Below are 22,133 nucleotides of genomic sequence, written 5' to 3' on the forward strand. Positions count from 1 at the left end.
CAGCCATTTTACCTCTGGCTGTCTCAGTTATCTCCTGTGAAAAATTAGATAATAATACTTACCCATCTTAGCAAAGTGTTTTGATATCCACAGAGAAAAGAGCTATAAAATTTCAAATTATTGTAACTAATTAGCAATCATTTATCTTCTAAAAATTAAGACTATCATAGTTTTCATTATAAATTAATTCCTATCTGGAAAATGCTTTAGGCTGAAAGAGGATATGAACATTTCCACTTGCATTGATATCTGGGTTCTAGTTAAAGAAAGATACTGCAATGCCCACTGTGCACACTTTTGTAATGGCATTCAAGCACCAAAGCAAATTCTGAATTTAAGGACTCAGAAGAGGCTCAAGGGGATAACTTTGTCTACTTTGGCGGCAGATTCTGGCTTTCATGAGTTGGCTGATCCTGAAAACTCTTGTGCAGGCTCACCATGACAAAGGCATGCATTTCTCTGAATGTTGATTTTATTTTCCTGGGGGGAATTGGCAGGTTTTTTTACAACAGATTTCCTAAATCAGAAAGATTTAAGCCTTTTGGTACTGAAAACTGAGATAATGACAAGTAGAACTGGTGTGATAAGTCTAGTGAGAAAAAAAAAAACAGCAATCATAATTTTTCTGCCAATGCCTGACCAGGGCAGTACATTTTCCTCCGGGTCCTGGTAAATCAAGACACTGACTTGAAATACTGTACCAGATCCACGTCAGTTTCATCATTTCCAAGAACTCAGGAACTTATTCCCAGTAAGGACTGAATTCAGGTTATCCTTGTTTCAGTGGAAGTGCTACAAGCTGGGAATTTCAGCAAAGTTTCATTTTCTTTCAAACTGCCCTTTTCTTAGCTATGTTCTCAAAAGCCACAGAATGGAGAAATGTGTTCATTCAGGCATATAACTTCAGTTATTTCAAAGCTAAAATGGTTTTTTGTCAATTTTGCTGCCAAACAGAATCTTTATATATGGAAGCCTCTCAAAAATTCTCAGTAAATTTGGACATTAAGTGATTTCTCATCTCAGATAATTGTCTCATTTATTCAAAATATACCATAATTAAATCAAATGGGTTTTTATTTGCTAACACATAAACAAATCCAGTGAGATCACACCACTTTCTTTCTATTTTGTCATCCTACACTTTTCTTCTTTCCAGAAAAAAAGGTGTTTAAATGTGTAGACCTCATAAATGCAGTTCTTGCCATCATAAACCTTGTGACTGACACTTCAACTGCATAAAATACAAGAAACTAAATAATTATCAAAATGCAGCCTACAGTTTTACTTTAGAAAACAGAACATATCTAACAATTATTTTAAGGTGTCTCTCCCCATCATGAACTGTTTCAGTGTGCTTAAATGACATCACCTATCAGCTTTTACATCCACAGAAGAGTGATCATAAGTTATGACCACTAATTCAATTTGTGTAGAAATAGGGAACTATTACTGCAGAATAAAACTGCAATGCTATTAGTACCAGCAATAAGCAAGAGATTAAAAAATTATCTCTACATTGTGCTACTTCTGCTGGATTTTATTTTTTTGTTTCCTTTCAAAATGTGTTAATTTTTTTGTAGAAAAGCTTTACCCATTGGTGGGCTTTGGATTAAAAAAAAAGAAAAGATAAAAATGAAAAGACACTTGGTCTTTCTTTCAGCAGAGATTGTTATTTCTTTAGCTGTTTTCATTCCACATGAAGGAACTCAGTTTGTCCCAGGACTGCCAATCCTGACTCCTCCTAGCACTGCACTGTGAGCCTTCCAGGCTGCACTCTTTGCTCTCCCTGACCTGGGGGGTAGAACTGATCTAAAACACAGCTGCAGCTTTTGGGTTTTATGGGGGATGTCTGCCACGAGGAACGCCATACTGATCATCTCTCCTAGGGTAAGACTTCTTCTTCGAGTCTAGCTCTGCTTTGGATGTGCCAGGTCTCTTCCCATCTGCCAAGTCCTATTTTTTTAACTCACTTTCAAACATGGTCTCCTCAGCACTTTTTTTTGAATCTTTCATCTGTTTTTGAAAAACAGCAGACCATCAAACATCTCTCTCAGCACTCATTTTTGCCTCAGGACCACATCAGAGTACATCAGCAATTTACTGGGCTGCTGATGAGTGCAAAATGGGCAGGAGAGTCTTGTAAAACTTAATTTCATTTAAAAAAAAGGAAATTAAAGTCTTATAGTGTTTATATACAGAAAGAAAAATATCCAAGTGTAAATCAGGCATAGAAACTAGTGCTGTCTGTATATCATTATCCATCAGCACTAGAAAATTAGTAATAAAAGCCAGTTTAGGTAATCAACCCAAGATCCCATGGAAAAAAATAAAAAGTACTAGAGAATATGGCTGCTCTTACAACATGTTGAAGACTTGAGAGCAAGGAGAATAACAAAAAGTATCAATTCTCATAGCAGTTAAGTATATAAATTATTTACTAGTCAGAGACCAAGACAGCAAGGATAAAGCAGGATTTAGACACATTAGCTTTATCATAGCCCCATTGTCTCCTTTCTTCCACATCAGAAAGAAAAAAAGAGATGGATTGGAGCCCTGCTATTTTTCTCCTCACTATTACTATGTTGTACACATGCAAAATATTTTCCTATTTCATAGGAGAAATAAATCTAACTCAAATTTACAATCTTACACCTAAAGTAGCCCTCTGTATGATCCAGGTATCCTAGCTCTGACACATGCAAGCAAAAGTTTCAAGTCTATTAAAGCTGTCCCGTGAATAAAGGTTACCAGGTTTCTACTAAGCAGAAATAACAGCAGGTGACATCACTAGTTACTGATTAACTTACAGCGTTTAAAAAAAATTCATAAAAATGAGTATGAGAGGATTACCACAAATGCAACAGGCAATAAAATTAACTGCCTCACAGATGGCGAAGAAAACCCAACAAGTCCCACATTTCAGATGAAGTACGGGACGGTCTATCCCTGTTGTGGGACATTCCTTGCTGTTTAGTGGGGATAGCAGAGGGCAGGCAAGGGACACCAGGTGCTCCGCGGGGCTCAGGGGAGGGAGCCTCAGCGGGGCCCTGGGGAGAGTGCGGGCACAGAGGGGGCCCTGAGGAGCGGGGCTACCGGCAACAACCCACGGCACCCGCGGGCCCGCCGGGGGCGGCTGTGCCCAGAGCGGCCGCGGCCTCCCCACAGCCCCGGTACCTGGCCCCGGAGCGGCCGCGGCCTCCCCACAGCCCCGGTACCTGGCCCCGGAGCGGCCGCGGCCTCCCCACAGCCCCGGTACCTGGCCCCGGAGCGGCCGCGCTCCCGTCTCCAGGCAACGGCGGCGGCGGCGCAGCGCCCCGAGAGCGGAGCCAGCGGGCGGGTCGGCGGCGCTACCGGGCCAATTGCAGGGGCTGGTGGTTGTTTTACTTCGGGTTGTTCGGTTTTTTTTCTTTAAAGTAACCTCTGCTTTGGCCGCGGTTGCGGTCCTTTCAGCACTCAGCGGGAAAATTAAATTAGCGACAGATCTAGAGGAGACGGTCTTGAGCTGCGCCAGAGAAGGTTTAGGTTGGACATTAGGAAGAATTTCTTCACAAAAGGGATGATCAGATATTGGAATGGGCTGCCCAGAGAGGCGATGGGGTCACTGTCCCCAGAGGTGTTTAAGGAAAGACTGGACGAAGCACTCAGTGCTTCTAGTTGACATTGCGGTGTTTGGTCAAAGGCTGGCCAGGAGGATCTCGGAGGTGTTTTCCAACCGAACCGATTCTGTGATTCCGTGAATTCCCCAGACGTTCTTCCCGTTCTATACTTTATATATATATATAAAGTGTATATATATATATACTTCAATTTTGATGCAATAAATGCATGTTTTGGAATATATATTTTTTCATTATATGTATATGTATATGTATATGTATATGTATATGTATATGTATATGTATATGTATATGTATATGTATATGTATATGTATATGTATATGTATATGTATATGTATATGTATATGTATATTAAAAGCAGTTCTTGAAACTGCCGGCTGGTATTTTGTCTGGCGTTCCGGCGGAGGGTGCAGGTACAGAGGGAGTGGACTGCAGCCGGCGGCAGCGCCCAGCCCAGGGACAGGTGCCACGGAAGGGGAGGGACAGTGGGTGCGACGTTCCCGGGCGGAGGAGGAGGAGGAGGAGGAGGAGGACGAGAGCGCGCCATGGCCCCGCGCGGGCGCTGCCGGTGGGCGCTGCTGCTGGCCTGGCTGCCGGCCGGTGAGTGCGGCCCGGGGCTCACGGCCCCCTCCCGAACCGCGGCCCGCCCTGCCCCGGGTCACCCCCGCGGCGCAGGGGCCGGGACTAGGGAGGCGCCCTCGGGTTTCGCCCGGGGTTAAGGTGGCGCGGGGTCGGGGGAGCGGCGGCCGCCCCGCGGTGAGGGGAAAGGGCAGCTCGGTCCGGCCTGACGCTGTTCCCCCGCGGTGCCTTTTCCCGCCCGCGGGGCTCTCCCGAGCTCGGCGGGAAGCCGTGCGGAGCCAGTTTCGCTCCCCAAAGGTGCGGCTGACCTCTCCTAGGAGGAAGTGGCCTCCCGCTTCCTGGCAGCCTCCAGTATCGGTCGCGTGCGGCCAGCTCGGCTGGGGCCTGGGCGCTGGGCTCGGACATGGGGGGATCCCCTTTGGCCTCTCGCAAACGCCCAGCCGAGCTTCTGCTGCTGGCTCGGGAGCCTCAACCTGTTGGGGATTTCTGGGGTAGCTGCAGTGCTGCTGCACCTGCTGGGCACCTGCAGGAGCTCCCCTCGCTGCCCACTGGCAGCCTTCAGCCGGCAGTGTTCACTCTGCCAAGCTTTGCGGGTTGCCTGACAGCTTCTAACCTCCCCTTGGAAATAAAGCAGCCATTTGGCTTCTTGGGTGCCTGGGTCTTGGCTGATGATACGGCTTTAAAGTTAATTTTTTCACGGAGAGCCACTGAAGGAAGCAAAAAAGTATGGAGGGTATGCTTGTTTATTGTCTTGCTTTTTAGCTGTGTTCCTGGGAGATGCTCTAGCCAAAACTTGGCTATACTGGCTCCAGAGCTTTGTGTCTCCATTGCAAAGCCATAGATGTAGCCAAAACTTACTAGATTGGTGGTGACCATATTTATTCTTTCCAACTAGAATAAGAAAGATACTGTCCTGCAGCGGAGTAATGCAGTCCACATTTAGGACCCAGCCTTAATTTCAACAACTTTTTCGTTTTCTTGGAGGAGGTTAATGAGAAACATTGAACATGCAGCAACATCTGGAGAGGAACAGTAGATTTTCAGTCTCTTTAGAAAATAAGGAACTTACCCTTCAACTCTAGCTGTTTTGCAGAACAGAGGTAATGAGAAAGCATCCCTTCCATAAAGAGATGTGGGTCTTGTTAGTAAAAAGCACACAGTGATTTTGAGTGTTTTATTCTTACTGGTGAGATGCTGTTGTAGAAAATCCATGGAAAGCTCTGTTCCCATGAGCCTTGACAAGTCAGAATTCATACGGGTTTCATTTAATTGACACTCAAATCACGGTTTTGCCGATCTTGAGAGTTTGAATTGGTTTCTTGTGATTTTCTTCATTAAGACCCCAGAGTCAGCTATTTCACTGTGAAAGCTGAAACAAGATGAGTAGAACTACAGAGCTTTTGAATAAGAGCAACTGTAACTACCTTTCAGCAGTCTGGACCTTGCAGTGCTACAGCATTGTAAAAATTTCGTTTATCAAAGGTTTGTACATCTGCTGCTCTGTGTTTAAGTGCATGTGTGTATATCTTATTTTTCAGAAAAGCCTTGGATTCAGGGGTGTCCCTGGCTTTGCCCGTGTTTGTGTGGTATTCTTAAGGCAAATGAATTTGCTCTGCTTGTGCTTTCAGTTGGCTGACAAGGAGTCCCATTTCAAACTAGAAACTGAGCAAGTGCTGCTTTGACAATACCCTACTGCAGAATGACTTGCTGAGGCAGCATGCACCTCTGCAGCATCTTTTCCACAGTGTGGAAACTGTGTGAGCTCATATTTGCCTGGAATGAAGAGTGGAGGTGGCAGCCTAAAAGGACACTGAAAGATGCTTGACAAAGAGTGGTGTTTGCAGTTGTGTTCCAGATGTTACTACATAGCAGTAGCAACTTGTTCTCTTACTCTCATCCTGAAAACATGGACTAGAGGGAAAATCTTTGAATATATGATAAAAATCAAGTGTTGGTTCATGGAGACCTGTACAGTTGGTACCTTCAAGCATCTCACTTTCCTTCCTGCCTTTTCTTGTTGTCGTTTTCCACAATTAAGAAGCAACTAGTACAGCACTGCAGTGCCTGCCTGGTTCTCTGGCATGTATTCCAAACAGGGCATCCCACACTTGCCCTGCACTGTTTGTATTCCTTTATCAAAGGCAACTGGTGATAACTTTGCTATTGTTAATGACAAGCACAACTTACTGTACTATCAAAGTTTAAATAAGATAGATATGTTTCTGGAGTATAGCTGAACTGCAGCATAACTTATGAGAAACTTTGCAAATCCTCACTGAGTATGTTCAGCTGCTTGGATGGAAAGCGCTGTGGAGGTTGTTGTAATGAATACATAATGATAGCTTTATTTAAAAGGGTAAAAGGTTGATGTGTACTGTTCTGAAGTGGCAATAAACAATTAACTGCAGTGCTACAGCCTGAAAGTTGTATTGTCTTAATCCTCGTCACCACTAGATAACATTTGATGAGTGTCTGAGCAAGACCTTGATAAAATTAATTTGGTGTTTATACAAACATAAGGCACTGCAGAAGTTTTCTGATTAGGATTAAAAGCCAAGGAGGTCCCATCCCATGTGCTTCTGGGACAGTTTTCCCTATGTAGAAGGAGAACACAGAGTGATGTGCTGCACAATGGCTACTCGTGCTTTGGAGAAAATAATTCAGTGTGTAAAGAGGGCCTTTCTTCTGTCAGGGGAAGATGGGGCTCCTGTTCCAACCAGGGTTTGCAACCCTGGATGACTTCACCAGAGGCACTGGGAGGTTGGCAGGTGCAGGTCCTGCATGGGGCCAAAGGAGATGTACTTGGCTCATTGCTCTGGTGCAGATACTGTGATGGGAGGCCTGAGGAGTCTGAGAGCTGACAGCCTCCTGTGTTCTTGTTTGCAGGGTGCCTCTCACTCCTGGTGACAGTGCAGGATGTCGAGCGTTACACCACCTTATTTGCCACTGTCATCCTCAAGTGTGACTACACCACCTCGGCACAGCTGCAGGATGTGGTGGTGACCTGGCGCTTCAAATCCTTCTGCAAGGACCCCATCTTTGACTACTACTCAGCCTGTAAGTGTTAGGCTCATCTTGCAAGGAATCCCCCTTCAAGTGGGAAGAAAGTGGAAGGTAGACTTGCTGGGGTAGTACAGGTTTTTCACAGTGACCCCTTCCTATGCAAAAACCAGGTTGTGACATTTCCCTGCATTCCAAGGAAATGCAGGTCATACCTGTGATTTCCTTTGAAATGTCAAGGCCTTATGAGATGACAGAAATCCCAACCAAAGCAGCTCTTTTGTCCTCCTTGTCATCAAGTCAGAATACAGGACAGTTCAGCTGTGGTTGACACAAGTCAACCACAAGGGCCTGCAACAGGTGGGCTTTAGGATTCCATGGGGGTCCTGTGGTTGGAGCTGCATACCTGTGACCAGATGTTACTGATTTTAGGAAATAGAAGAAACACGTGCATTTTGAAGGGCATGAAGACTTCTAAGCAATAGCATTTAGTAGTGGTGGGAGCACTTCATGTGCAGATGTTCTGGTGCAGGCAGCATTCAGGGGGGTTTAATATGGTATACAAACTGTATCCCAGGATAACTACTTGGTCCAAAATGGTGATGATCCCTCTATGTTTAGTGTTGGTGTGGCCTCAGCTGGAGTATTGTACGTGATTCTGGGTCCCAGGATTTAAGGATAATAAGGTACTTGAATGCATCCAGAGGAGGGGAACAAAGCTGATAAAATATCTGGAAGACACATCTGGTGAGGAGCAGCTAAGAACTTTGGGCTTGTCTAGTTCGGGAAAAAGGAGACTGAGGGGTGACCTCATTGCTCTCTACAGCTCCTTGAGGAGAGGAAGTGAACAGGGAGGTGCTGCTCTCCTCTCCCTAGTATCCAGTGACAGATGTGTGGGAATGGCTCAATACTGCATCAGTAGTACACTACTTAACATTTTAGTCAATCCTAAAGTGATCAGACAGTTGGACTAGATAACCTTTGTACATCCCTGCCAACTGAACTATTCTGCTCTGTTCTATTGTTTGTAAACCCTGCAGAATGTTTAGCTAGCCAGCCATAGCATAACCGTACACTTAGAGCTGAGCTCACAGTGGGTACTGTGCCCAAACTCTCCTTTATGCAGTCTGGATGGGTTGGGTAGGCACGTTTCCAAGTGCTCTAGAGCCTAGTTCACAAGCAGGTGGGTCCCTGGCTCAGCTGATCCCAGAAGAATGTGAGTGCTTTAGGCCCAGGCTCAAGCTAATAGTCCCCAAAAGGGACTTCATACTCCATTTTAGGTATAGCAGTGAAATAGCCTTTGACAAGCTTTACCCTCATCTCTCTTCACTGTGAGCTCTTTACAGAAAATGCTGAACTGAATCAGCCATTTCCCCAAATCTCAGATCCTAAATACTTGGAAATTCAATGTTGGTTTATGATGTGAGTCTGTCAGAACAGTATTGTATAGAAATTGCCTCTAGCTCTCCATTAATTCTCTTGTGCATCTTTACATTTAATCCTTAGCTGGAATCAGGTGATGGATTGTTTTCTGTCTTCATGAGCTCCACAACATGTAATGGGATACAGGAGGGAAAGGGAGACAGTCCACAGAGCAGTTCATGTATGTGTGGAGATTTTGCTTGGTAGATAAACACCCTTTTGTTTTAGTTCTAGTACTCCTGGGTGTTTTATGACTTTTTCTTTTCAGCTTCATACTGGGAGCTGCCTTCCAGGCTACCACCATTAGCTTCTTTCTGCTGTTGTTCTTTCAGTTGTGAGTACAGGAGGCATCTCCTCTGCAGCTCGTGCATTCTCAAAATCTCTGCCATTCCTGTGGCTCTACCTCTGTTTGTTTTTGAGTACTCCAAAGCAACTTTCTGGTTTGAAGCCATGGTTTGTTTTGCTAAACTAAAGCAATTGCACACAATGTACTCAAGAATTTCTCTACTGCTCACAAGAGGATATAAATTGCCCTTTTGAAATAACTTTTGCCATCTCTGATGATGTGTGTTTGTAGCATACCAGGCTGGTTTAGCCCTTGGCCAGGACCCCTCAGACGACTGCAATGACAGCCAGCGGAAGGTGCGCATTGTCATCCAGAAATACGGGCAGAAGGACCCTGTGCTGGGCACCGACTACCAGCAGCGAAAGATCACCATTCAGAACCGTGAGTGACTTCCCAGGCAGGCAGTGAACTCAGGAATTACCCAGTATCTGGGTCTGCTAGGTGAAGAGAAGCGTATACATGGCTAGTGTAATCTGTAGCTTATATACTGCACATGGAAATTGAATAAGAGCAGGGAGGGGCCCTGTCCCCAGCTGGCCTGAGGGTGTTTGGAGGCACTACAACCTAAGGCTGAGCTGAGGATGCCAGAGCATTTTGCTGAAGAGCACAACAGCTGAGGAGCTCAGAGGCTAGAAAACAGTTCATTCTTCCAAGTACTGCATAATTGTCCAGGTGTGTTATATGCTCCCTGCTGTCCATGGAGCACTAGATATTGCTCCACCACAAGAGCCATTGGGATTGCTGACCTAAGAGGGACAGTGATCTGTGTTCCAAGACCAGTAGGGTTGGCTTCCAGCAATACAGAAAACGTGGACTGGCAGTAAATGCTGTTTGTAGGAGTTCTCAGTGGACTGAAATGAGATAGTTTGAAGGTGAATGGCTATGCTTGGGAAGAGGGGGGATGCAGTACTCTCTGTCTCCAGCAGGCAGAGGGCTCTTTTTAGGAGAAGCCTGAAAGTAGTGTCTGTCAGTCACAAAGAGCCCACTGACCTCTTGGTCCTCTCCCACAGGAGCAGACCTTGTCATCAGTGAGGTCATGTGGTGGGACCATGGCATGTACTACTGCAGCGTGGAAGCACAAGGAGATACCTCAGGTGATGCGGACAAAGAAGTTAAGCTGATTGTTCTCCGTAAGTGCCTGTGCTTTGTTTCCAAGATATCTCCTCCTGTTCTCCTCCACCCCAAGACATCTCCAGCAGTGGAGAGGTGCTCAGTAAGCTACCATGGCCAGATGCACCAGGATCAATCCTTTTTCTCTCTTTTTTTCCCCCAGACTGGCTCACAGTACTCCTCATCATTCTCGGTGGTCTCCTCCTCCTTCTGCTGATCAGTATCTGCTGGTGCCAGTGCTGCCCCCAGTATTGCTGCTGCCACATCCAGTGTGGCTGCTGTCCAACACGGTGCTGCTGTAATCAGAAAGGTGAGGTTCAAGCAAATGTGCATCCATTTATAGCTTCTGTCAAGACAAAAGCTTGGCTGGGAGCTTGCTGAGCTCCACTTCCTTTCTTTTGTTTAGCATCTGTATAAACTGAGACATTTCTTTGGCCAGTGTGACCTCCAAGACCGGCTAATCTGAAATTCAAGGAGGGGCTCTCAGATAGATGGAATCTATCTTGCTCCTCTGTGTCCAACTATCAGAAGTTTCTCCCCACTCACACCTTGTCACCATCCAGAGCACAATCAGTTCCCTTGCCTGAGTAGTTCAGGACTTTCTTTCATGTCTTGTGGTTCATATGCCTGTGCATGTGAGAAAGGCAAGAAAATACCTTGGTACTAGTCTCCAATCTAGTCTTTCTTTCAAGTATGTTGCTCTGAGAAAAATTACATAAAAATTGGAAATTTTTTATCTGTATGTTTCTTCAGAGCTGTTCCTTCTACTAGAAAAAGGTTTGGTTTGGTTTTCCTTGGAGAAGGAAGTGAGAAGAAGGTGGAGAAAGATGGTTTCTCTTGCTGGTCAGCCTTGCAAGTGCATTCTGAAGTTTTGAGGGTCAAAAGAAATTTTCTTGTCTTTGCTTTTATCAGTAATAAAGTTTCTGAAGCCAGACTCTGTTCTTTTAGTAAGAATTTAGTAAGAATACAGATTGAATTTTGGCTGTTAATTTCATATAATCTCTGCATTCCTGTAACTGAAACTTGGTTAGCAACTAGTAGACTAGTCACCTTGAAGCTTATACAGTCTGACAGTAACAAAATGCAACAAATGTTTATTTATCATTGAAATCCCCAGGTTCTTTCCCAGATGCTACAAGGAGAGGATTTATGAACAAGGATCTCTGATTCATATTTACCTTTACCCTCAAAACAGCTATTTTAGCTTGGGTGTTAGTAAACTGTGAGAGTTTTAGATTTAAGCTTAATTTGCTGAGCCCTTGCAAAGAGTGAGCAGAACATCCCTTCTGTTGCTAAAACTGAAACTAAACATTGGAGGCCTTACAGGTTATCATGTAAAATGTGTAGTGTTGAGAAGGCTATGGAAATCTGGCAGAAAAATCAATTTCTGTGAAGGGGGAGAGAGGTGATGGAGATGAGAGACTCACACCTCCAGAATTCCTAGTTCTCAGCAAAAAAGAGATTCAGAGTTTGCATGAGCTCTTTTCTGTTTTTCTGTGCTGCAGATTATAGCTCACTCCATACTGCTGCTGTTATTTCCTCCTGCTAAGGAGGAGGAATTCTTGCAGGGTTTCTAAACCTCTCCGTGTTCATGAGAGAAGGTACAGAGAGGTCCAGCCTCCTTGACTGGATGCTGGATTCTGTCTGTGATTTCCATCCAAGCTGCCTGCCCTCTGAATCCACTTGGCAAAGGATCCATGTGTCTGCTCCTCCCTGCTAATACTGCTAAACTGCTTCTCTTTCCTTCTTCCTGCCTCTTACTTTTTTGCACTCCAAGAAATGAACTGGAGGCCTTAAAAAACCACAAGAAGATAGACTCAGGGGAATCTTAAAAACAGTGCTGAGGAATGACATTCCACGCAGCTGAAGAGAAGGCAGAAATCCTCACCTGTGTAGGATCACAGGGTGAGTATGGGTGCTTCCTTCCCCGCCGTTGGCCACTAGAGGACAGCGTGGATCTGCTGAACAGTCACAGGTGCCAGTGAGGCAGGCGCAGGATAATCCTGGGTGCTGTGAATCACGCCATTAACGAGCATGGGTTTGAAGTGAGCGATAAAAGGAGCGCATTGTTTGAGTAATTCAGGATTGATGTACAGAACTATTAGAAATGCCCAGGAGCAAGCCAATTACATTCCCTGTGGAAAGCTCTGAGAAAAGCCCATCAGAGTAAATATACCTACAGACCTCCTTCTGTTCCTATTTGTTGCTTTTCTGCTGTGGACTTCTTCCAGTAATGAATCAGGGGAAAATAGGATATACTTGCACCTGAGTATCACTAAGTTGCAAAATATTTTATTTTTATAGTTGGCCCAGCAGCTGTTAAAGTCTGTCAAAGGTGGAGAACAGATTTTTCCAACACAGTAAATGGAGGGAACAACACAACTTTCTGGCAAAGCAGGGTAGGAGTTTTGGAATTAGGGTGAATCTGACCTTCCTCAGATAAATACGTTCACTTCAAAAAGATCTGTGACTTCTGTTTTGAAAATGGGAAATCAGAGTATATATTGGATTCAAATTGGAAGGCAAAGTATCTGGGGAAGGAAAAGGGCTGATGGTAGTGAAGGAAGACCAGGGCTAATTCTGGATTTGTTCAGCTGTAGGGAGAAATCAGGAAATGACAGGGAGAGGATGACTTTGGTCCTAGTGACAGCCTTCCTACCTTAAGAGGGGGAATGCTAAGCAGGTGTGCCCACAGGTGCTGGGTCTCTTACTCCTCAGGCAAAGACCAAGGTCAAAACCCCAGGACACACACTCAGCAGGCTCTAGGGTATTAGAAGAATAGGAGAGGGAGAGATAAGGCCTTCCCCTTCTGTTTATCCCACTTCTTTGTATTCTTTCTCTCATTCTCTAAATTTGAAATGTAAACTGGAAGGATATCCCTTGGAACAAAAAAAAAAAAAAATCAACTTTGACATAAAGTTCTTGGAAGCTCCTACCTCAGACCAAACAACTTTGAGGATACCAGATTATTAGGATTAAAACTCCTGAACCTTCCAGCTTTGTACTTCCCTCTGGTTGAAGCCAGACTGGGCAGAGTGAGGGAGTTTGCAGTGGAGAATTAAGTGGAGCTGGAAAAACTGTGGAGAAAAGGAAGGATGTGTTGAGGGGCATGATCAGTCGTTTTGCTGCAAGTGGTGCTCTGGATAAATCCAGTTAAACAGCTGAAGGAGGACATGTTTAATAACTGGAGTGCTACCTAAAGTGGAGGGCTCAGTCCCAAAGATTGTGCAGTCTAAATGTTGCCTACTGCAGTGAACCCAGGGGACAGAATTAATTGGAGCTTAGCTGTAGCCTGGTTTCTTAAAGAAGTAAATCTTACGCAGTCAACCTGTCTGTCTATCCCTAGTCTCTTTCCCTCCAATAGCTTTTAATTTCATCAGCCAGCTTCAGCCAGATTGATCAGAGGGGTAAAAGTCTCAAAGGCAATTATGTTCCTATCTGTTTCTTGACCTGTAATGTTTTGTTCATGCCTGACCAGACAAGAGGCTGCAGTAAAAAGTCTGTCACTTCTGAAACTCCAGGCATACCATAAAAGAGAAATTTTTTAAGGCACTGTTGCTGAAAAGCCAGTAATAAGAGACAAACCAGGCTTTGTAAGATCAGGGACTTGCAGAATTTACTTGCTTGTAAACTTAAGTTTTGATTGATTGTGGTAAAAGAAGTAAGTTTCTGTAAGATGTTTTTAGGTATTCCCCCAAGAGAAGCAGCAATGAGCTATGCTCTGAAGGCAAGTGAGCAGTTTATTAGTTACTTGTCTGTGTTGAGGAGGTGAGATAGAAATGATGAAAAAAGGGAAGTGAAATTGGAATCTAGCCCCACAAATAGATGTCTGGAGTTAGCAGTGGTGGAAACTCTGTGAAAGAGAGAAATTTCCACTGTTTGCTCTTTTGGCACCCTGGACATTGCTGTTCAGAGCAGGAAATTTAGTTGTTCACCCCTTTGACCATACTGTCTTAGAGGATTTAATTTTAGCAGTCATTCTGAGGTAAATTATGGAGTGACAAGAAGAGTGGTCAAAAGACTAGAAAGGGAAAGCTGGACAGTGCACCTCTGAGTGCCCTCTTTGTGAAACAGAGAGAAAATGATGAAGTGTAGAGTGGAAAATATGATCTGGACAGAACCCACATAATGGTGGCAAGGAAAGGTCTCATTTACTGGGAAATCAAAGCCAAACGGGGAAAGGACCAGTGATGAGCAGAAAGAATTTTGAGAGAAAGAAAACTGTTGCATGTCTTGATTTAAGAAACATTGTTTCCCACCTTTCTGCAGCTCTACTCTGTAATGACAAGGCAAGTAGAAGTTTTAACTTATTGTGTGCTGCATACTTAATCATAGTGTTATTTGTTTCCCAGTTGCTACGACTGGAATCAGAATGTTGGGCAGTAAAGCTTTTCTTCTATTTTTGGTACTTTTTTGAAGATATACAACTTTGTATTGGAATTCCCTGTGCTGTTTTACCTTCATCATGGGGCGGAGAAAGATTTTAATTTTGTGAACTTGCTGTATCCAAAGGCTACAGCCTTTAAAGCAAAGTGGTGTGTGATCTGCAAGCTGTGCCCTGTGGAGGAGTGCTGTAAGCTTTCTTTTTCTTTTACAGTGCTGGAACGGCACCAGTTCATGAAGCGGGCTCAGGCACTTGCACCTTGGTTATCACACAACATGTTCTACGGAGCTGGTGACAGGAACTCAAAACTTTCCTCTTACCAGCTGAACCCCCTGCTGCAACAAGGTGAGACCGTGGGCATCATTTCAGAGAGAAATCAGGGTGAGAAACAAGTAACTTCTTTGGGCAGTTGAGGCTTTAGCCTCTACAAGAAAAGAGAGAGAGATGTACCTAGCACGACTGCATGTCCTAGAATGACAGCTCTGCCACATCTGCAGCGCACCATAAACTTGTCTGGGTACATAAAACCAGCCTGTCATCTTAAGTGTCTTGCTGGGCTCAGTGCTGGGTGGATCAGTTTAACACTAACTAAGGTGTATCTGTGCTACACCCCAGTGACTGCAGGGTAAATATACCCAGCTTATCTTGCTTTGTGTGGCAGAGGAGGGTACTGTCTCTTTGTTCTGCTGTGCTGGTCACGGTCAACTCCTTATAGCCAAAACTGACAGGACAAGTGAGGTGCAATTTGTTTGAGTTCTTATCAAATGTCTAGTCTTCAAATGATTAAGGGCAAACTGCCTTCTGTGCAACAGATCTAGCCTGCATGCAGCAAAAAATGAAGGACTCTTTAATGAACCAGGAAGAATTTTCTTCTCCATTTGTTGCTTATATCTGTACGTATGTGTATGTATGTGTGCATACATATAAACATTTTCTTATTTTTGCAGTATTTCTCCCAGTTCAATGAAATGCAAAAGGAAACACTATGGTCTTTCTTTGATTATTTGTAAATAAAATATGGTTTCTGTAGCCTGGAGGAAAAAAATGTTCCTCTAAACACACAGACTATATTTCCAGGTTTGCTGGACTTCTTACCTCTGTACTGCCTAAAACATGTTAGGTCATGCTGCAGTTTATTAGTTACTACTCTTTGCACCATACCTCATGTGGTCTGGATGTGCTGGTTGTGGTGCCTGAGACTTGTGCAGTTCTGGCAGTGAGGTGGAGCAGGAGAAGAGATGCAATTCAGCCAGGATCATGAGTGCAGAAGGGCCTTCTCTTCAGTGTTTCCTGTTGACTTGCTGTGTTCTCCTGTCTTTTTATCCTTAGATGTATCTCTGCAGAACAGTCTTCCAGTGGTGCAGCCACAAGCCCAGCTTTCCCATAACAACGGTGTTTTGGACTATCTGGAGTCTGAAATCCAGAACCTGAACATGTCCCAGCTGCGGCCGCCCTCCCACCAGCGGCAGGCTGTGCAGCCCAGCCTGCTTTCCTCGCTGGGCTCCGACATCGTGCCCCCTCCTCTTGCCGACCACATCTCCTCCATCCATGGGAGCAGCAGCTCCTCACGGCCACAAAGAGCTGCCCGCACCCCCAGGCTCTGGGACTCTGCTGCAGAGGACAGAAGGGAAAACCGGAGGTGGCCCTTGCCTTCCAGTGGGGATTCTCATTCCAGCTACAGTCAGGAGCCCTGGGACAGGCAGCGAGAGGATCATCCTCAGAGGCAGAGGGCAGGGGGCTACAGTGGCAGGCCCCAGCACTCCAAATGGGATGTGTCACCCCCACGCCAGGCCGAGAGGGGCAAGGGCAGCAGCAGTTTCTATCCAGAGGAGACCAAGGAGCGCTCCGGCCACCATCGTGGTGGGAGGCAGGAGCCCGGGGCAAGGCGAGAGTACGAGCACCATGCTGGGAGGAGCAATTACTCTGGCCAGAGGCGGCACAGCTACTCCCCGCCCTCGTCTCGCAGGGGCTCGTGGAGCTCCTCAGAAGAGCACGTCCGGGTGCCGGTGTCAAACCGCAGGCGGAGGAACCGCAGGTCCCGGGAGTGGCCAGAAGAGAAACCGCCCAGTTACCGCTCCCTAGAAATCATCCCAACTCAGGACAAGAAGCACAAAGGCAGCGCAGGGACCCGCTCAGTGAGTCAACTGCCTTTGTGCTTTCCCATCTGAGGGAAAAGGTGGAGTTTAGGGAGTGAGAGGGAATGTTTTCTACTTTCTGTAGTCTGTTGTCTTTCAAACAGAGGTGAAGGAGCAAGGAGCTCTGCACAGCGTGGTTCTGAAGAGGCTGCTGAGTACCCAGGCTGCCCTGGCTGCCTTTTGACAGGCACTGCCTCCATGTAGTGCGTTTAGGGGCAAAGTAAAAAGTCAAATCCCTGGAAGTATTCCATGCCAAGCTGGATGGGGCCCTGAGCAACCTGGCCTAGTGGAAGGAGTCCCTGCCCAGGGTGGGGGAATTGGAACTAGGTGATCTTTAAGGTCCCTTCCAACCTAAGCCATGCTACGATTCTGTGATTCTGAAATAAATTAAGTCCCCTACAGGGTGACATGTTATATTCCTGTCCCCATCCAGAGGCTTTTGGGAACCTGTGTATATATTGGTGTTAAAATAGCTGTTTTGGTACTGACTGGGGAGAAAGCACTTCCAGACTAGGCAGCAGCATCCATCCCTCTGTAACCATCTCTGGTGCTGGTTTACTTCTGATTTCTTTTAAAATGTGCATGATATTTTTAATATGGCACATATGGGAAAACATCCATAAAGCTACATGAAATAAGCTTTAAGGTCATGGGTGGCATGGATGAAAAATGTGTCATTCTGTAGGTGAGGTGGAGAGGATGACTCCTTTGTTTGGACTCCTGAGAATTGGACATACCTTTTGTGGGCAGTCAACAGCTACTGTTCACAGCTCTTCTTGTCAGTTTGCACTGGGATTATACTTCAGGTAGCAACCTAAGTCTGAAAAGCTTCATATCCAATTGCTAATCTCCAAATTAGACAGTGTATTCCTCCTGAAAAAAAATGAAGATTCTTTTAAATCAAAAAATGTTAAGTGTCCCTTATCACACGTATGCAGAATTTTACCAAGTGGGAGTATTTTGAGGGGCTGTATGTTGCACATTACCATTTTCCTTTCTGTGTTGTGGAGGGAAGAGCAATTCTAGTTCCAGCTGGAAGGTGTATATGTATAAATGGTTTCTGTTATGGTGCTCAGAGCAGGTAGGAAGACATAGGATTTTCTTTCATCATTCCTTGTTCCTGAATCTTTTTTTTTTTCTTGCAGGACAGAGGAAGTTCCCACAGTGGAAGAAGCATTGTCATTTAATGTCAGTACGGGAAGAACTAAGATTCCCATTGGACTCCTCCTAGTTTTTCTACTATTTAGGTTGGCATGGCTGCCTTTGATTGAGCAAATAAACAGCAATAAAAGGTTGGGCCAACGAACCCAATGGTTGGGTTTGTTGAAAACATTCTAGTAGAAACAGCAGGTTTTTAAAGTAAACAGTATATTCCAGTCTTTAAAGAGAGATAACAGTTCTCCTGATTAAGTGCAGTGGCACTGCTATGAGCCCAATCTGTACAATGCTGGTGCAGGTTCCAATGTTCATGGAGTTGTAAAGTCACAAGACAATAGAATAATTTAGATTGGAAGAGGCCTCTGGAGGTCATCTGGTCCAGTCCCCTGAGAGCTTTGTGGGGGGAAGCACAGCATCTTTCTAAGGCCCTTTGTTGTGCTTCAGAATGTGTCATGTTTGTTGCTTCTGCCTGGCTGCTCAGCATAGCTGGGACAGTGGCTTCCTTTTGTCCCCACTAAGCCTCTCTCCCAAACAGGAGGATCATGGTGTCATAAGGTCTCACTGGCATGTCTGCAAATTGTCAGATATCTGCTCTTTACTGACTGAGAGAACCTGTTCTACTTTGAGCCTAGACCTTGTGCCTTAAAAGATACTTGTTCTATCTTTTCATCCAGACTTGAATTTATTTGTAAACTTAAAGGGCTAACTTTACAAAGATTTGTTCTTCCCTACAGGGACTGAGCAAAGTATGACTACTGTCCTTTACACCATGGACCACAATTTCCTTTACCTCAAGGAAGCATGGTTTTGGTGAATATATCTTGCCTCAGCCATGTACTCTTTTCCATACATTTTATATTCTCCCTTTCCTCTCCGTGCCATGTATCATATACATGGGGTGGGATAAAAGACTCTGAAGAAGTCTTATATCACGATTTTTACTACTGTCCTTGGTCTTTACCCTGACACACCAACCCTGCATGGGTGGTGCATCTGATCTGGAGCTGCACTGTAGGGTTTCCTCAGTTCTCACCCTGACACTAGAATAGAGAATTTCTCTATGCTTTGAGACCACTTGTGAAGGAGATCTTGTCATTTCTCCTTGATGAGATTAATCCATTGTTTTAATTTAAAATGTGCTGAGAAACAGAAGCTGTGTGGATGCTGGCTGCTTCCAGGAGAAACTGTCTTGCCAGAGGCACTTCTTGGATTTAAGAAACTCCAGTTTGGCAAGGAGCTTTTGAAGAATCTCGTGAATTATTTTGTAACCCAGAGGCACTGGAGATTGGCCAGTACTGGTGACTGTCTTGCCTAGATTATTTCCCAGCCAGTGCCACATGGGACCCTGCTACTGTTTGTTCTTTAATGTCCTAATTACTGATGTGCTTATGCTTTTCCCTGGAAAACTTGGAGAGACTTTCACTTTGTCCACCTCCTTTTTTTTTCTTTTCTTTGGACAATGATGGGAAACATCACACTTTGAACAAATGGTCCTAAATGGATATCCAGTGCAGTTGCTGGTTGACCAGGGCCACTCCAGGGTGCTCATCTTCCTACAGTTTCTTGGCTGGACATGCTTATTCGTAATTCCTGCCTATGGAGATAAAGCAGAAGGACGAAGGAGCTTCTCTGGTTGACTTTGTATCAGCACTGAAGGCCTACTTTTTGAAGACAGATGGTCTCTTTGCCCACAGCTGATGACTATTGCAATTTTTTTTAAAAAGAGCTAAAAGAGTAGCTCCAATGTTTGAATTCAAGAAAGGAGGGCTGTAATTAGCATAGTACTTGTCTGCATTAGGTCCAGACTGAACAATGTGAATGGACCCATGAGTCACATTTGAGATATAGGGAATTGTGTTTGCAGAACTTGCAAAGCTAGGATCACTCTTGAGTCTATCAGTCACTGTCTGTGGATCATTTTTTTCTAATTTTATGACGTGCTTAGGATTTTATGAACTACCTTTTTGTATGATGGACTGGTATTTTTATTAGTTAAGAGGCATTTATGATGAGTAAAATGACAGAATATTATATGGGGTTGCTTCTTCCAAAACTAGCAAGCAGTTTTGACATTTTGACCCTCTGCTGACTTTTAGCAGATAGCAAGGGCCCTGCAGATTCTACCCTTGGAAGCTGAATTGGTTACTTGGAATTTGGCTCTGTCCTTGTGCCTCCAATAGGTTCATACATCATGCAAGAGAACTTTTTCCTGTCCTAGGCCAAATGTCCAGGTTTCAGGAAAGGACTGCCCCTTTCTCCATCAAAGAGCAGAGGCTATTTGAGACCTGTGGTGAGATCCCAAGATAGTTGCATGGTAGGAGGTCACTTCTTCACATTCAAATGTGTACAAGCCAATACATATCCAGCAAGTTTTCCCAAGAGCAAGAAGCTGCTTGCACTGCAAGGAAACCAAGATGACTCTCTGTAACAGGAGCAGTTGCTGGAGTATGAGCATGCTAACAGCAGAGGTGGTGCTTTCTAATCCACATCTATGAAGGAGCCCTCCATCTTTATTTGTTCCTCTACTTCCCATAATTGAGATAGGGTGACTAATTGTGGATTGTGAACACAATTCACAAACTGTGAAATATGTGAGATTTTATCTATATCATACTTGATTTCCTGTTCAGTCACTTTGTTCATGTTTATAGAAACACTAAACAAAACTCTTCAGGGAAGATTGATTGTATCTCTGTGTTAATTTTGTAATTTCCTAAATTGTGACAGAAGTAGATTGGGTGATCCAGCAGGGAAGCAGAAATGATAGCAGGCTCACTGGTCTGCAGACCACTGTGGTTCATAAAGCACCAGTTGGTGGGCTGTGAAATAACGACAAAGGAAATGTGTCTTTGCGTGCTTTACAGCTTCAAGCAGACAGAAAAGTGGGAAGGAAATAGGCTCAGCTTTAGATGCTTATTTCTGATTTTAATTGGCTATAAATGAAACCCATTGTGGCAGCATTGCACAGTACAATGTGGACCCTTTTCCTGTAAGCTCACAGGGTCTTTGACTTTTTAAGAGAGAGAGAGAGAACTGAGCAGCTCCAGTACAGCACATTGAAAGAAATAACAGTAGGAAATATCCTAGCCTCATTCTTTCTACATTGCAATTTATTCATGATTCATTTTTTAGCCATTCCAGAGAGCTGATGTTCATATGTCACCTCATTTGTGATGGAAAAAGTTGAACATTTCACATATGGGAGTTATTGCTGTTCTAAACTTTTGTTCTTCTATTCTTGTTGAAAGAACAAGGAATATATCTTACTCCCAAAGAATGAATCTTCTGTCTTAGATAAAGTGCCTTCATAGCCACCTGTTTTTGCCTAATTTAAAATAATGTAATGAGTAAGTGACCATACCACGCAGGGCCAGATAAGGTCACCCATGCTGCAGTCAGCTGCTTTCTACCTCAGACAAGAGATGCACAAGAGAGATAAAGAATCATGTAATTTTTCTTTGAATAAGAAAATACTTGCAATATCTGGCTTTCTTGCTTATTTGCAGAGCACCCTGCCGTTCTGGAATGCCATTCCAGGAATGGGGGGCAAGGGCTGCTTCTGTGCAATCATTGATATGATCTTGGCAACTGCCCATTTGGCAGTAGAAAGTGCTGAAACACCCAGTTGCTATCTCTGGGACTGTATTCATGATAGCACTGCCTAAAGTTAGGGAGACTTCAGGGCCAGGGAACTTGCCTTGTATGATGACAGCCACAATGCAAAGCTCTGCAGCAGCATGAATCACCACACAGGGCAGCTGAGTCCCTTCTGTTACTACCTCCTGCAGCACATCAGTTTAAAACACCCACTCAGAGCTTCCCATTTGTTGACCTGACATAAGAAATAAATAACACTTGAGGTTTTCTTAAATTAACCCCTCCAAGTAATGACTGCTCATTTCTGTTTCTGCTAAGTGTAATGTGCCTTGTGCTGGTCTTCTGAATGTTATTGCAGCTGTAAAAGATTATAAATCTGTAGATTCTCTTCAATGACTGTAAAATGTATAATTGAAATATAAGAGGACTTTCAACCAGTTGCTCTAGTGTGTTCTTCCTAGGCCATAAATTGCTTTTTTAGTGTTTGCACCAGAAGTGGAACTGAAAAGTGTCTGTTCTTATTTCTTGAGTTAACCTTTTTATACATCAGTAAGAATCTTCTGTTGTTAATTTTTTGGACAAAAATGCAAAATGGTTTGTTTGTATGTAGGATTCCCCCCCCCCCCCTTATTTTGGAGACTTTTTTTTTTTCTTTATTTTTCTAAGAAAAAAGGTCATTTGGATAAATAACTAGAGAGTGGAAAAATGTGTGGAAATCACTAGCAGCCCTCTTCAATGATGTGACTCATTGTAGCTTGGCTGCCATATCTGTAAAATGTTTGGT

General features: G+C 44.3%; 2 protein-coding genes across 2 annotated transcripts in view; one reads left to right on the forward strand and one right to left on the reverse strand.

Annotated features, from left to right (window-relative positions):
- Positions 1-2,956, reverse strand: part of CFAP44 (cilia and flagella associated protein 44) — a 41,280-nt gene extending 38,324 nt beyond the window's left edge. Inside the window, exon 1 of the mRNA XM_063148312.1 lies at positions 2,851-2,956. The gene's annotated coding sequence lies outside the window, so the exon portion shown is untranslated. The remainder of the gene's footprint in view (positions 1-2,850) is intronic.
- Positions 2,957-4,163: 1,207 nt separating this feature from the next.
- On the forward strand, positions 4,164-21,786 carry ILDR1 (immunoglobulin like domain containing receptor 1). Its single transcript, XM_063148313.1, has 8 exons — positions 4,164-4,218; positions 7,084-7,254; positions 9,197-9,346; positions 9,976-10,095; positions 10,239-10,385; positions 14,673-14,804; positions 15,789-16,594; positions 17,740-21,786. The coding sequence occupies exons 1-8, from the start codon at positions 4,164-4,166 to the stop codon at positions 17,779-17,781; spliced, it is 1,623 nt and encodes a 540-aa protein (XP_063004383.1). The 3' UTR covers positions 17,782-21,786.
- The last annotated feature ends 347 nt before the right edge of the window (positions 21,787-22,133 follow it).

Source organism: Melospiza melodia, chromosome 2 (genome assembly GCF_035770615.1).
Source record: "Melospiza melodia melodia isolate bMelMel2 chromosome 2, bMelMel2.pri, whole genome shotgun sequence".
Lineage (NCBI taxonomy): Eukaryota > Metazoa > Chordata > Aves > Passeriformes > Passerellidae > Melospiza > Melospiza melodia.